The sequence below is a fragment of the Budorcas taxicolor genome, chromosome 23 (genome assembly GCF_023091745.1).
Source record: "Budorcas taxicolor isolate Tak-1 chromosome 23, Takin1.1, whole genome shotgun sequence".
In the NCBI taxonomy this organism is placed as follows: domain Eukaryota; kingdom Metazoa; phylum Chordata; class Mammalia; order Artiodactyla; family Bovidae; genus Budorcas; species Budorcas taxicolor.
In genome coordinates this window covers 18,262,974-18,275,539 of record NC_068932.1, presented here as the reverse complement: position 1 = coordinate 18,275,539, position 12,566 = coordinate 18,262,974, and the positions used below count along the sequence as shown (strand labels likewise).

Sequence of the window (12,566 nt, the reverse complement as noted above, 5' to 3'; positions counted from 1 at the left end):
CAGCTGGGAGCTCATCAGGGAAGAGCTTGTGTCTATAGTACCCACACACCTCTGGGCCAGCGAAGAAATACAGCCCTTCCTGTATTCCGCTGTGCCTGCAGCCTCGGGGTGGGAGGGTGTGGCATCATATTATCTCCCTGCACTATTGACCAAAATTAATCCAGATGTATTTGAAGAAAGTCAAGACACTAGGAAAGTCTCAGGAAAATATAACTGAATATTTAATAACTTTCTGGAGGCCAGACTCTAAATTTAGCTTTGTATTAAAAGTTTCATAGGAAGGGACTTTATATAGATATGACTATTTTAGAAGTTTAAGTTTTAGTGAAAAATAAAAAACTGCACAGGGCCAACAAAAATGGAAGAAAGAGTCACAGCAAAATATGAAAGAGAAGAGTTAGCTTCTGGTATGTAGAGGAGTTATGCAAATACAAAAAAAAAAAAAACTCAATAGGAAAATATTATGAGACAACTATTCCCCCCAATAAGAAGTACATTGGTTAATAAACGTTTAGAAAACTCCTCTACCTAAGTAAGATCAAATAAATAAATATGGAAATGAGTTATCCATATCACTTACAAAACCAGAAAAAAAAGTAACTGTAATACTCAAGTACTCCTGAAGGCACAGTGAATACCATATGCTTACACATGAATGACGGGAGAATAAATTTACCCAACTGTTGGAAGGAAAGCAATTTGGTACATTTATCAGAAACTTAAAATATCCATATCCTGTGACCTGAATTTCCATTCCTGGCAATATGTTCTTAGGAAAGAATCAACACGGAAAAAATTTCTGCGCACAAAAATGTTAATCATATACTTATTTACAACGGTGAAAGAAGGTAAACAGCAAACGTTAAAAGAGCTGTTTAATAATTCATGGCACAGTCATTTCATGGGTACTTACGTAATCATTAAATGTTCTCAAAGCGCAAGCAATAACGCGAACACCACTTATGGTATAATGCTAGTGGGAAAGTGAATTACGTTGTATACGAATGGCTGTTTGCATAACACTTTTAATAGAATAAGGCTGGAAAAGAAAAATTCTAATATGTAAACCATGTTTGAGTTCTATAATTAGAGTTTTTTTTTCCATTGCCCTATATTTCTATTTAAATCTTTTTTTTTTTTTTTTAATGAACAAAGTCAGCTCTTCTTTAGCCATACGGTGGCGCGTCCTTCTCTCGCGCTGGGCCTGAGGGCCGGAAGCCTGGGCGGAGGGGGTAAGCTCACAGACCCCACCTCAGGTCGATTAGGCCCGCCAATGCGACGTCGCCCTCCCCAGCCCCAATTTCCCCAGCCCCACCCTTTCCGAGCCGGCCGGTCGCAGGGCCCGCCCCTCCCCCACCACTCCGGGTTCGGGTGACTGCGGGTGCGCGGCGGTAGAGCAGGGCCGGCCCTAGCCGTGCTGACACGTGGGGAGGGAGGAAACGTCCGAGGAGGAGGGCTTGGGTATGTGGGTAGGTGTGTCCGTGAGTGGGAGAATCCAATACACGCCTCCTCAAGAGTCTTCATTTTCTTGTGCTGCTGATCGGGCCGGGGAAGTACGAAGTTCTCCCCACTCCCGGAATCCACTCCTAGGCAGACACCGAGCGCAGACACAAAAAGGCTCCGGCTGCGTCCCTGCCCTTCCCGCGACTGCCCGCGCCGCGCCGCCTCCTCGCGTGTCCCCCCGGTCCCCGGCGCGGTGGTAGGGCCCGGCGGCGACGTCACCCATTGTTTACAAATCAACCTGAGCCAGTAGGATTCCGGCTCCCGCGGCTGCAGGCGCGCGGCGCGAGTGCCTGGCGGGCTCCCGTTACCGCCTCGGCTTTGGCCTCGGCACCGCGCCCGGCTTCGCCGCGGCCCACCGAGCCCCCGGGACAGCCGAGCCGCCAGCGACCCCCGCACAGCGCCGGGTGCCGGCGCGGGGGGCCATGCCGTGCCGGAGGGAGGAGGAAGAGGAAGCCGGCGAGGAAGAGGAGGAGGAGGAGGACAGCTTCCTACTGCTGGAACAGTCGGTGACTGTGGGCGGCTCGGTTGAGGTGGACCGGCTGGTGGCCCAGATCGGCGAGACGCTGCAGCTGGACGCGGCGCAGGACCGCCCTGCCTCCGCGTGTGCGCCCTCGGGGCCGCCACTGCAGCCCCCGCGGCCCCCGGCGGCGGTGAGAGCGGACAAGGCCCGGGCGCCAGCGCAGCCGCTGCTTCTACCGGCCGCGTCGGTCGAGGCTGGGGGCCCGGCGCCCCCGGGGGCCTTGCGCTGCGCCCTCGGGGACCGCGGCCGCGTGCGGGGCCGGGCTGCGCCCTACTTTGTGGCTGAGCTCGCCGCTGGAGCCAGCACATTACCCGGGCCGTGCCGGCGAGGATGGCTGCGGGGCGCTGTCACCTCCCGCCGCTTGCAACAGCGACGATGGCCCGCAGCTGCGGCGCGCGCCAACGACGACGACCCGCACCGGCTTCTGCAGCAGTTGGTGCTCTCGGGGAACCTCATCAAGGAGGCCGTGCGGAGGCTCCAGCGAGCAGTCGCCGCGGTGGCAGCCACAGGCCCCGCGGGTCCTCCCGGACCGGGGGCTAGCCGCAGCCGACTGGATCCTGTCTCCCTTCAACCCTCCGGCGCTTTGCACTGACCCGGGGCCCCTGGAGGGAGGAAAAGAAGCTGCTGCGCCGACCCTGCGGCGTCCTACTTACCCCAATCTTGAGCTGAAGCCGCCGTTGCCGTTCTTGGAGCGACCGCCTAGACTGCAAGGAGGCGCGTGGAGAGAGACCTCAAGCCGAGAAGTTAGTGGCCCCGGCGAGACTGTCGGAGAAAACTTGAGCGTGGAGAAATACGCGGGCCTGGGCGCGTTCGTGTCGCGTGAGAATTAACCCCGGCCCCAGGGACCTGGGACAAAACTGGGAGAACTATGGCAGCTATTTGCATCAACTTGTACCTGACTTAACCCTTGGGGATGTCGTGTGCTAGGATTGTTTAAAGATTCGGCTTCAAGGGGCGAGAATCGTGAGGGCTTTATAACAATACTTGAAAACTGATGACTCGAATACATTTTCTTTATTTTCCGGTGGAGGAGCTTAGTGAAAATGGTGCTACAATCGCTGTGCAAAGAAATTCCAGGGAGAAGAAGAATGTAAAAGCTTGGTGGTGGGTGGGTTGGGATGCCAGCCCCCTTACTCTCCCACCTCATCCGATGACTGATCGAGGTGGGAGATGGGAACTCCAGTTGTCTGGGGCAGGGAGGTGGAGAATTTTGAAGGTGGGTCGACTTGGATGTGGACTTTTAAATGCCTTGACCTTGCCACCTGTGATTCAAGGTCATAGTGTGCTGTAGGTGGAAGGCTGTGGGGTTCCTGGGAAAGCTAACTCACCCCTGTGTCTTGTCTTTTCTCTTGTTCCAAGAAGAGTCCTGTTTATGCTTTGCTACCTCTTGGAGTGGACATATAGATGAAAGGAGAATTACTTGTTTTTTCCGTGCTTTCTTTCTATCCAGAACTCCTCCGGTGAGGCCACTCTTGGCCATACCCTGAGCTTTCTCAGAAACGGTCATAAACAATCCCTTGAGTCTCTCCTGTCCTCCTGCCTGGCCTTTCTTATTCGACCCTTTCTGATGTCTGCACTGCATGGATGAGACCCTGGCTGTTTGTCTGCTCTATTTTGGCCCTCCATGGAGCCATGAGCCTGAGTCTCTGAGGGTCCTCACCTCTCTGTTTCCTCTAGGCACCAGCTCTTTGTGAGTGACAGAAACCGTGTTTTAAATGTGACTCTCCAAGAGGAGAAACTGCTGGTTTTACCCATGTGAAACTTAGGAAACTTGAGGGCGCTTTAAATAAGGTGCCACCTCCAAACTTTAAGGGAGCTAAACTAACTTTTTTAAAAAAGATTCAATGGCTTGCTCATCCTTCAGATGTAGCTGTTGAGGTACACTTCGCACCGGAGTGTCTGAAATTGTGGTGGTCCTGATTTCTAGGATTTCTTAATTAAAATGTCTGCTGAATAAATTGGGTTTTTGTTTTGGAGCCTGGTTTGGCTTTTTGGTGGAAGGCGGGGGAAAGAAAAGCACATAGGTGACACCTTTCATAATGAAGTTATAATGGAGAGGGCCCTTGGGGGGGTCGAGGTGGGAGGTGGAGACTGGTGGAGCTGTGGTCCAAGAGTGTTTCTGGGTCGATATTCCACAAGATAGAAAAATTCAGTCCAGGTTTTAGAAAACATGCTAGGTGGGCTTTCAGCTCCCTTTGTGGAATCAAAACATATTCCAGAAACTTTCTAGGCTGGAGGGAGGACAGAGGCCAAGTGATTTGCTATACCTGGAAGAGGATGGAGGAAGGTGAGTTTGCTGAATTTTTTGTGTTTGAAGAATGGGGAGGGTATAGACAGAGCCTCACTATTTTGATCTTGGACACTTGACCCAGTCTTGAGCTGTGGCCTAGAGAAAGGACAATAGGGTTTTATAGCAATGTTGCTGGTAGTTGGCGTGGTTTGAGCAGGCAGAGTTCAGTTCATGAAGGTGGCCCTCCTGGGTCCCCTGCTCTCCATCCCATCTTCCCCTGGCATGGGCCCCCTTCCCCCAAGGAAGCCTTACTTGGTACAGCCCAGCTCTGGTAACTCGCCCCAGGGGCACCTGTCCTGCACAGCACCTTCCCACATGGGCTGCAGGGGAAGGCTAGTGCTCAGTGACTCAGTTTGACTCAGCCCTGCTGCTCACCATGTGTGTCATACCAGGCAAGTGACAGCTCTGCATTTTTCTCTCATTTATAAAACAATACTGCCAAGTGTAATGAGGATCTGAGATGTCCAGGACACTTTAGGGCTGAAAAAATAACTGTGGATTCTTACCATCACCACTGCGCCCTCTTCTTTCAGCAGGCCCCTATTTGTCTCTTCAATGTGCTCCACATGTCCTAACACTTCAGACACCCCTTGATCTCCACCGTGATCACAGTCATTGCCACCTCTTTTGCGTCCGTATTCTATAAGTCCCTTTTCCTGAACGCCTTCCAGAAGGCCACCTCCACACACCTTCCAAATGATCTGTCTCTGCTGTTATCATTACAGGGGTTGGCACTTGACACATGTGCCAGGTACTGTTCATTCCATCATGGCTTTATCATTCGTTATGATGTAGGCACTATTTTCCCCATTTAATAAATGAAGACTCTGAGGTCCAGGAGATTAAGTGATTTGCTGCTGAAGTCACCACCTTTTAATAAGGAGCTGGGGTTTGAACCTAGGCCCTCTGGCTCTAGGTTCTCCTGCTGTTCTTAATCAGAGCGTCCAGTCATGCTGTGTACTACCTCCACAAGGTGTTTTTGACGGCATTTTCTCCCATGTTGGATTTATTAAATTCTTAAGAGCCTTGAGAATTTAAGCCTTAAAAACCTTGACCCAATAAATACCTCAACCCTGTAGCATCACCATTCTCACAAAGTTTTCTTGCAGGCTAGCTGCATACATGCAAGGTGCTGGGGATCTGGGATGAGACAAGGTTTCAGACATCCTGGAAGAGCCTGCAAACAGGTTTGGGGCTGAGACCTTCACATAAGTTAATAGGAATTGTGTTAAGAGAGGCACAGATAACCAATGGTAAATGGCTGCTCCTTTTAGAACCTTGTGCCTTCTGTAAGATGAGGGCATAAGGCCAAGATGTTGAGGTCTCACCCAATGCAAACGTCTTCTACATCTGCAGCATGGCCTGGAATGAAGTTAGAATGGTGACTGGACCAAAGGACCTGAAGATCTACAGCCCTTGACAAAGCAAGGTAGAGAAGGAAACAGCCCCATTCATGCAGAACTCTGCCAGGGACCTTTAACAAGATGGCCCTTCACTGTTGACGCTGGGGAGAGGTAGGAACTGGGGGTGGTAGAACAGAATCTGAGCTCATGGCTCTTGAGGCAAATCTCTTAACCTCCTTTTTGAGCCTACCCACACTTTTCCTCCTGAACCTCAGCCCCAGCTACTGATCAACCATTTGCAAAGGCTGTAGAGAGCCGAGTCCTGGCCCTGGGCCTGGGAAACGGTCTCTGTGCAAAGGAGGCAATGGCCGTTTCACGTGCTGCAGCTTGGGCTAGCCCATTCCTAGCACTTGGCCCAGGGTTGATTGTGGCTGGCATATTCCCAGTCCCTAGGAATAGGTAGAACTAAGGACATGGACATGGGCAGAGCTGAGACAATTCTATCTGAGCCGAGGCCTAGGTTTCCCTGGTAACATTCTGCAAGTCTTCAGTCCAGAAGGACAAGGGCAATAGGGAAGTTGTAAGAAGCTGGTTGTGTGGTGGTGGGGGGTTGGGGTTGATCAGGCGTTTCATGTGGGAAGTTACAGCAACAGCGGCCTGCTGCCTCATCTATGATTAGGAGTTGGAAGAGCGATCAGGGCTGAAGATAAAGACTAGGTGCTTAGCGCTAGGATGAGTGGATGGAGCCTGGGAGACACTGTTGGTTGGGAAGGAAGAACACCAACCAGTATACATAGCACTTACCAAGTGCCAGACTCTGTTCTAAGCACTTTACAAAGACGAAGAGTAGAACCCAGAGGCCAAGGGAGGCTAAAGGGTGAACTGTAAGGGATGGTTGGGTGTGTGTTATCTACATACATGCACAGGTGCACACATACAAGCACACGCAGAGCTACAGGTACGTGATCTCTATAACCTCCGTGGTCAGGTCCAGGGTATATGGAATCAGATCTTGCTCAGTGACCTTCACTATCTTTCTTTAATCCTGAAGTTCTTCCACTTCTCTTTATCAGCACCATTAAGCAGTGTGTTTTGAACATCTACACTGAATCCTTGCCCTGCTTAACCCTGCTGAAGAGAAGTCCTATTTATGGTGAATTTGGAGAAAGGTGGTGGTGTCTCTGGTGTCCAGGGAAGATTTTCAGGAAAACCTAGGAAACCGAATCTAATTCAGACAGTAAAACAGAAATGGGCAAAAGGTAGGGCAAAGGTAACAAGGTGATAACCAGCTTGTGATTCTTTTTTAACCCATGCAAATCAATAAGTCAAACAAACTCCCTGAACAGCATATCAATGGGGGGTGGTGAATTTTACCTCTTGTGAATCAATTGAGGAGGGGGAGTAGTTAATAAGCTCCTTGATTTCAGATTTAGATTTCATTATGCCGTGGAGTATGGTACAGAGAAGAAAGACTCGTTCACACAAAAACATATCCAGCCATCTCAGGCATGAAGGGTTATACAAAGTTGTTTCAACAGCCAACTGGTCCCCAGTCTCTGTGGTAGGATAGTGTGTGACTTAGAGTGCTATCACAGGGGACATCCACCTCTAAGGTCCCCCTAAGCGCCCCATCCCTTCCTATCTCCTTTAGGAGCCTCATCCTTTATAGCATCTTCCCTTTAGTTCCTTCCTTTCCATGTCCTCTATCCACATTTGGACGAGTGCAGGTCTCTCCCGCTTGAGCAAACCTTCCCTTGATTCTCATTTCCCTTTTTAGTTGCTGTCTCTCTTACTTCATCCTCTCCAAACTCCAGACACCACAATTCATCGCCTGTGCCCCAAGTACTCTCTTAGCCTCCACAAGTCTGTTGAAACTGCCCATTTGTTTGCTTTGCAAATATTTACTAAATGCCAATACCCAGGTGTTGTTACTAAATGCAACCTATGTTTCAGGCAGTGGCCTAAACATTTTTGCTATCATTAACTCAATGAATCCTCCCAACCCGATGAGGCAGGGACTTTATTATTATCAGACTTGGAGGTGAGAGAGGTGAAGTAATCTGCCCACAGTCACAAGAAGAAGCTTTAAAAAAAAAAAACAAACAAACTAGGATTGTGACCCAGGCGGAGACATCATTTTAACAACTACCTGCTACTGTGCTGAAGGCTATGCGTTTTCTTTCCGAAATGTGTCCCTTCTTGTCCTTTCCTTTCTCTCTGAGCCCAGACCCTTATCTCTTGTTGCCTGGATGCTATATAGGCATCCAACCGACTGTAAAGGCTCCCTCTCCACCCCAGTCCATCCCCTACACTGTGTCGCCTGATAATCTGCCTGAAACTTGTCACTCCTGCTGTCAAAGAATAAAATAATCTCTTTGGAAAAAGAAGACATTCACATATGAGCCCCTGAGATAACCCTATAATGACAGCAAATAAAATGAAGAGTGAGAACAAGATGAACTTGAAGATCACCTCCTGTGAAGACATTGCAGTTTTCTCAGTACAAATTATAGATGGGGGTGGACAGGGCAGGCATGAAGACCTTCAGCTGAGTGCTGAATTCGAATTAGAAGGGTTTCTGATAGGAATGGTTGGGAAGGGAAGGTTGAGAAGGGAAGGGCTATCCACTCCAGTAGTCTTGCCTGGAAAGTCCCATGGACAGAGGAGCCTGGCAGGCTACAGTCCATGGGGTGGCAGAGATTTGGACAGGGCTGAGCAACTAACACTTTCACTGATGGGAATGGAGGATTTAAGAGCTGTGTCCTCCAGTTGCTCTGCCCACAAACCCTTTCTTTTGTTAACATTCCCTACTGCCCCTACTGTACAAGTCTCAGTCGTGAGCTGTTTTCAAGTTTCCATTTGAAGACCTCAACCCTCTTCCTATTAAATCTCTTCTAGGCAATGGCAACCCACTCCAGTACTCTCGCCTGGAAAATCCCATGGATGGAGGAGCCTGGTAGGCTGCAGTCCATGGGGTCGCTAAGAGTCGGACATGACTGAGCGACTGCAGTTTCATTTTTCCTTTCATGCATTGGAGAAGGAAATGGCAACCCACTCCAGTGTTCTTGCCTGGAGAATCCCAGGGATGGGGGAGCCTGGTGGGCTGCCATCTATGGGCTCGCACAGTGTCGGACACGACTGAAGTGACTTAGCAGCAGCAGCAAAGTATTCCCTTCCTCTACCCTGCCCCGGTTTCAATCCTTGGATTGGGAAGATCCCTGGTGAAGGAAATGGCAACCCATTCCAGTCTTCTTGCCTGGGAAATCCCATGGACAGAGGAGCTTGGCAAGCTACTGTCCGCAGGGACGCAGAGTCAGACACAACTGAGTGACTAAACCTACCCACCTAACCTACCTACCTACACTTCCCTTAGCACTTTATACAACAGGAGTGCATGTTTAAGAAATGTGTTATCCTTGGAGCAAACAGGTTAATGCCTTTGAAGAAACAGATTGAAGAGGTCACTAAGAGGCAAGATTTTTCCACAAAAGACTTAAAGTAGTAATCTTAATGGAGTAGCTTCCAGGAATGATGTTTTGTTTTGCTGTTAGAGTGAAATTAGAGATCTAATTTCACCTTCACTCAGTTTTTCAAGGCAGGGGCTATTTTTTTTTTAACTTTTTTTATTTATTTGGCTGCACTGGGTCTTAGTTGCAGCACACAGGATCTTTTAATTGCAGCACATGGGATCTAGTTCCCTGACCAGGGATCGAACCCAGGCTCCCTGCACTGGGAGTTGCGGACCATCAGGGACATCCCAGGGTAGGTGCTCTTCTTACCCCATTTTGCAGATGAGTTAATGGAGATGATTGAGGTTAAGGATCCTGCCTGAAATCACACACTAGCAATGCAGAGCTGCCTGCACAGCCCACGTTCTTATCCATTACACCTCCTGGGAAACACTGTTATGGGCAGGTCATTTGTTCTGTCTTCAGTTATGGCTGGAAAACCAGGAGGAAGCGCTGCATGGGAGAGTTTTGCTGCTTTGCCTGCACCAGCGTCCTCGGTGTTGAAATGGAGTGCACCTCTGAGTGGAAACCTCTCTCTGCTTCCATCTCTAAATGAGGCTTTAGCACTAGACCACTGAAGGCTGAGCTCTCCCCGGGCTGACATTCTGTGATTACTGAGCATTGTGGAAGGGTGTGTTGGGGGGAGCTAATTGAGTGAGTTAGTAATTTGGTTGCCAGGGTAACTCTTTCCTGATTGGAAGGAAGGGATCACAGGGTTTGACACAGACTTTGCTGGATAGGAAAGTGGTGTCTGATGTACTCTCCATGTTTCTGCTTCTGAGCTGGAAAAGGAAAGAGCAAAAAAATGGTAAAATTGAATTCAAATATTGTAGCATTTATGCCTAATTTAGAATGAAATCTTGGGGTGGCAGACTTTGGAGTTATTTGTGAAGTATGGCTTTCTTTTCTCCAAATCACTTGTCAATTTCTGTGTTTTTGTTTATTTAGGTTTTTTTTTTTTTTCATTGAGTTTATAGCTTTGGTCTTTTAGCTTACCCAGACCGTTTTCTGTGGACAGCTGTCTTCATAGGATGCTGAAGGTGAGAAAATGGTTGCAGCATACCTAGCTTTCCCTAGCTCAGCCTAGGTATCTGGGGCATGGTTTTCCGTGGTTCCAATGGCAGGATCATCCCTTTGGACAGCTGCAGGGGTGTCAGTCACGTTATAGTATATGTAAGCAGTTGTGCAGGGAGCAGTATCGGACTGTGTGTGATGGCATCAGGCTACTGGAAAGAGGACTGAACTGGGAACCCAAAGACCTGGTTTCTAGATTCTGTCAGATATTTGACTTTGTAAATGACTTTCTAGGCCATTCTGCCTTGCCCCCTTCCAACTATTTTTCCACCTATGCCGCTCAGTTGTGTCTGACTCTTTGTGACCCCATGGACTGTAACCTGTCAGGCTCCTCTGGCCATGGGATTTCCTAGGCAAGAATACTGGAGTGAGTTGCCAATTTCCTTCTCCAGTGGATCTTCCTGACCCAGAGATTGAACCCGAGTCTCTTGTGTCTCCTGTATTGGCAGGTGGATTCTTTACCACTGTGCCACCTGGGAAGCCCTTTTCTATGTATAAAATGGTCTAATTAAAAAAAATTATGTAAACCCTGACTTATCCCAAAAAAGGTCTTGGGGGTGACTAGTAAGACCTTGCAGCATTTTTAAAAATGGACAGTGACGATTATAAGGTTGTAGTGCAGTTAAGGCTTCCCCAGTAGCTCAGCTGGTGAAGAATCCGCCTACAAAGTAAGAGACCCCAGTTCAATTCCTGGGTTGGGAAGATCCCCTGGAGGAGGGCATGGCAACCCACTCCAGTATTCTTGCCTAGAGAATCCCTATGGACCGAGGAGGCAGGCAGGCTACAGCCCATGAGGTCACAAAGAGACAGATAGGCTGAGCCACTAAGCACAGTGCAGTTAAAGTACCTCATGGTAAGCATTGTTTTCTCCAGTATTCCTTTTTGAAGAAGGGGGTTGTATTACGTGAACCCTATAGTTGAATCTAGCCTTAACCAGCTTTACAAGAAGCCAGCATGGTTTGGACAGTAGCATTGAATCACAGCCAACTTGATCCTGGATTGCTCCTAACTCCTTGACCTCCAGGAATACCACCCAGGTTAAGAAGCAAGGACCTTAGGGGTAGAAGCAATACCGGGGGAATTTGACACCTGATCAGTTTGCTCTTGCTCAGTGCCTGGAGGTGATAGCCCACTGCATTATTGGAGCCCGCCCCCCATCCCTCTTCAGTTTGTATTAGAGCCTCCAGAGTCACCATTCCCTTGCTAGGTAGCTCGTGACTGACTCCCCCACAACCCTTCCTGGGGAGGTTGAGGGAGATGGCTGCCTTGGTGTACTCTGCAGTTACCATTAGGGTCTGTGTGTGCATTTGGAGGGAGAGAATGAGGAGGTATAAACAAAAGGCATTGAGTCCAAAAGGGAGTTAGGAAATCAGGGTTCTAAATCAAACAGCATTCTATCTGGAAAGCACTCTTCGGGTCATGGTGTGCCTTTGTTTCACGACAAACCAAGGATCCAGTCGATTGGCTACCAAGGGACAGTCCTGGGAAGGAAGGGGTAGGGACTAGACTATTTTATCTCCAGGATGTGCCAGGCACAAGGAACTCGTTTCCTTATCATCTCATTTCTCATCTTTTATACAAATGGGGCAACTGAAGCCCATAGAGGTTAAGCAACTTGTCCAAGGTTCCCATTTAATAAGGGGACTTGAACTGTGGATGTCCTGTTGTCCAGCATGGCTTCTTCCTGGAGGAAACAGACTGAAATAACTGAGAACCGGAGGGATAGAGATGGGCTGTTGGGGTGAAACTGGGAGTAAATGTGCCAAGGGCAAAGAGAGGAGTCCCTTCATACCTGCCGCCCCACCCCCAGGCAGCTTTCCCACTGCACATTTGCACCCTGAGTACCCCCTAACCAAGAGCTGACCCCAGCTCTTAAAGGGCCACCTTGTGGAACAAGTCCACTTAATAACCACAGTAGAAAGAAAAAAGCGATAAGCTTCCCAATCTGCAGTGACTGACTGATCTGATGTCCTTTGCTAATACAGTCCTTCTCCAGCACTGACTAGTAATCCAGAAGCTCTAAGGTTTTAGTGAATGGGACTGGTCCAAATCCTGACCTCACTTTCATTTAATTTCATGCCAGCACCAATACACACCCAGCCGGCGCAGACCCTAACTAGGGAGCTGCTCAGACACAAAGGCGCTCTAATTACCATCCACAAGCCAGGCCTGACAAGGATTTCAAGTGTTTTCATGTTTATGGAGATCAGAGAAATGTGTTCTGTGCATCTTTCCCACCGCCGACAAGTATAAAATAAAACCAAACAAAAAAACCAACACATTTATTAAAAACAGATATTTCAATTAAGTTAACATCCTATAATCAG

General features: G+C 48.8%; 1 protein-coding gene across 1 annotated transcript; it reads left to right on the top strand.

Annotated features, from left to right (window-relative positions):
- Positions 1-1,925: 1,925 nt before the first annotated feature.
- On the top strand, positions 1,926-3,978 carry FRAT2 (FRAT regulator of WNT signaling pathway 2). The gene has a single exon (XM_052660952.1). The coding sequence runs from the start codon at positions 1,926-1,928 to the stop codon at positions 2,613-2,615; it is 690 nt and encodes a 229-aa protein (XP_052516912.1). The 3' UTR covers positions 2,616-3,978.
- The last annotated feature ends 8,588 nt before the right edge of the window (positions 3,979-12,566 follow it).

What these genes read in the sequence shown, in the direction of transcription:
- FRAT2 (XM_052660952.1), top strand. Translation starts at nt 1,926, where the DNA reads ATGCCGTGCCGGAGGGAGGAGGAAGAGGAAGCCGGCGAGGAAGAGGAG.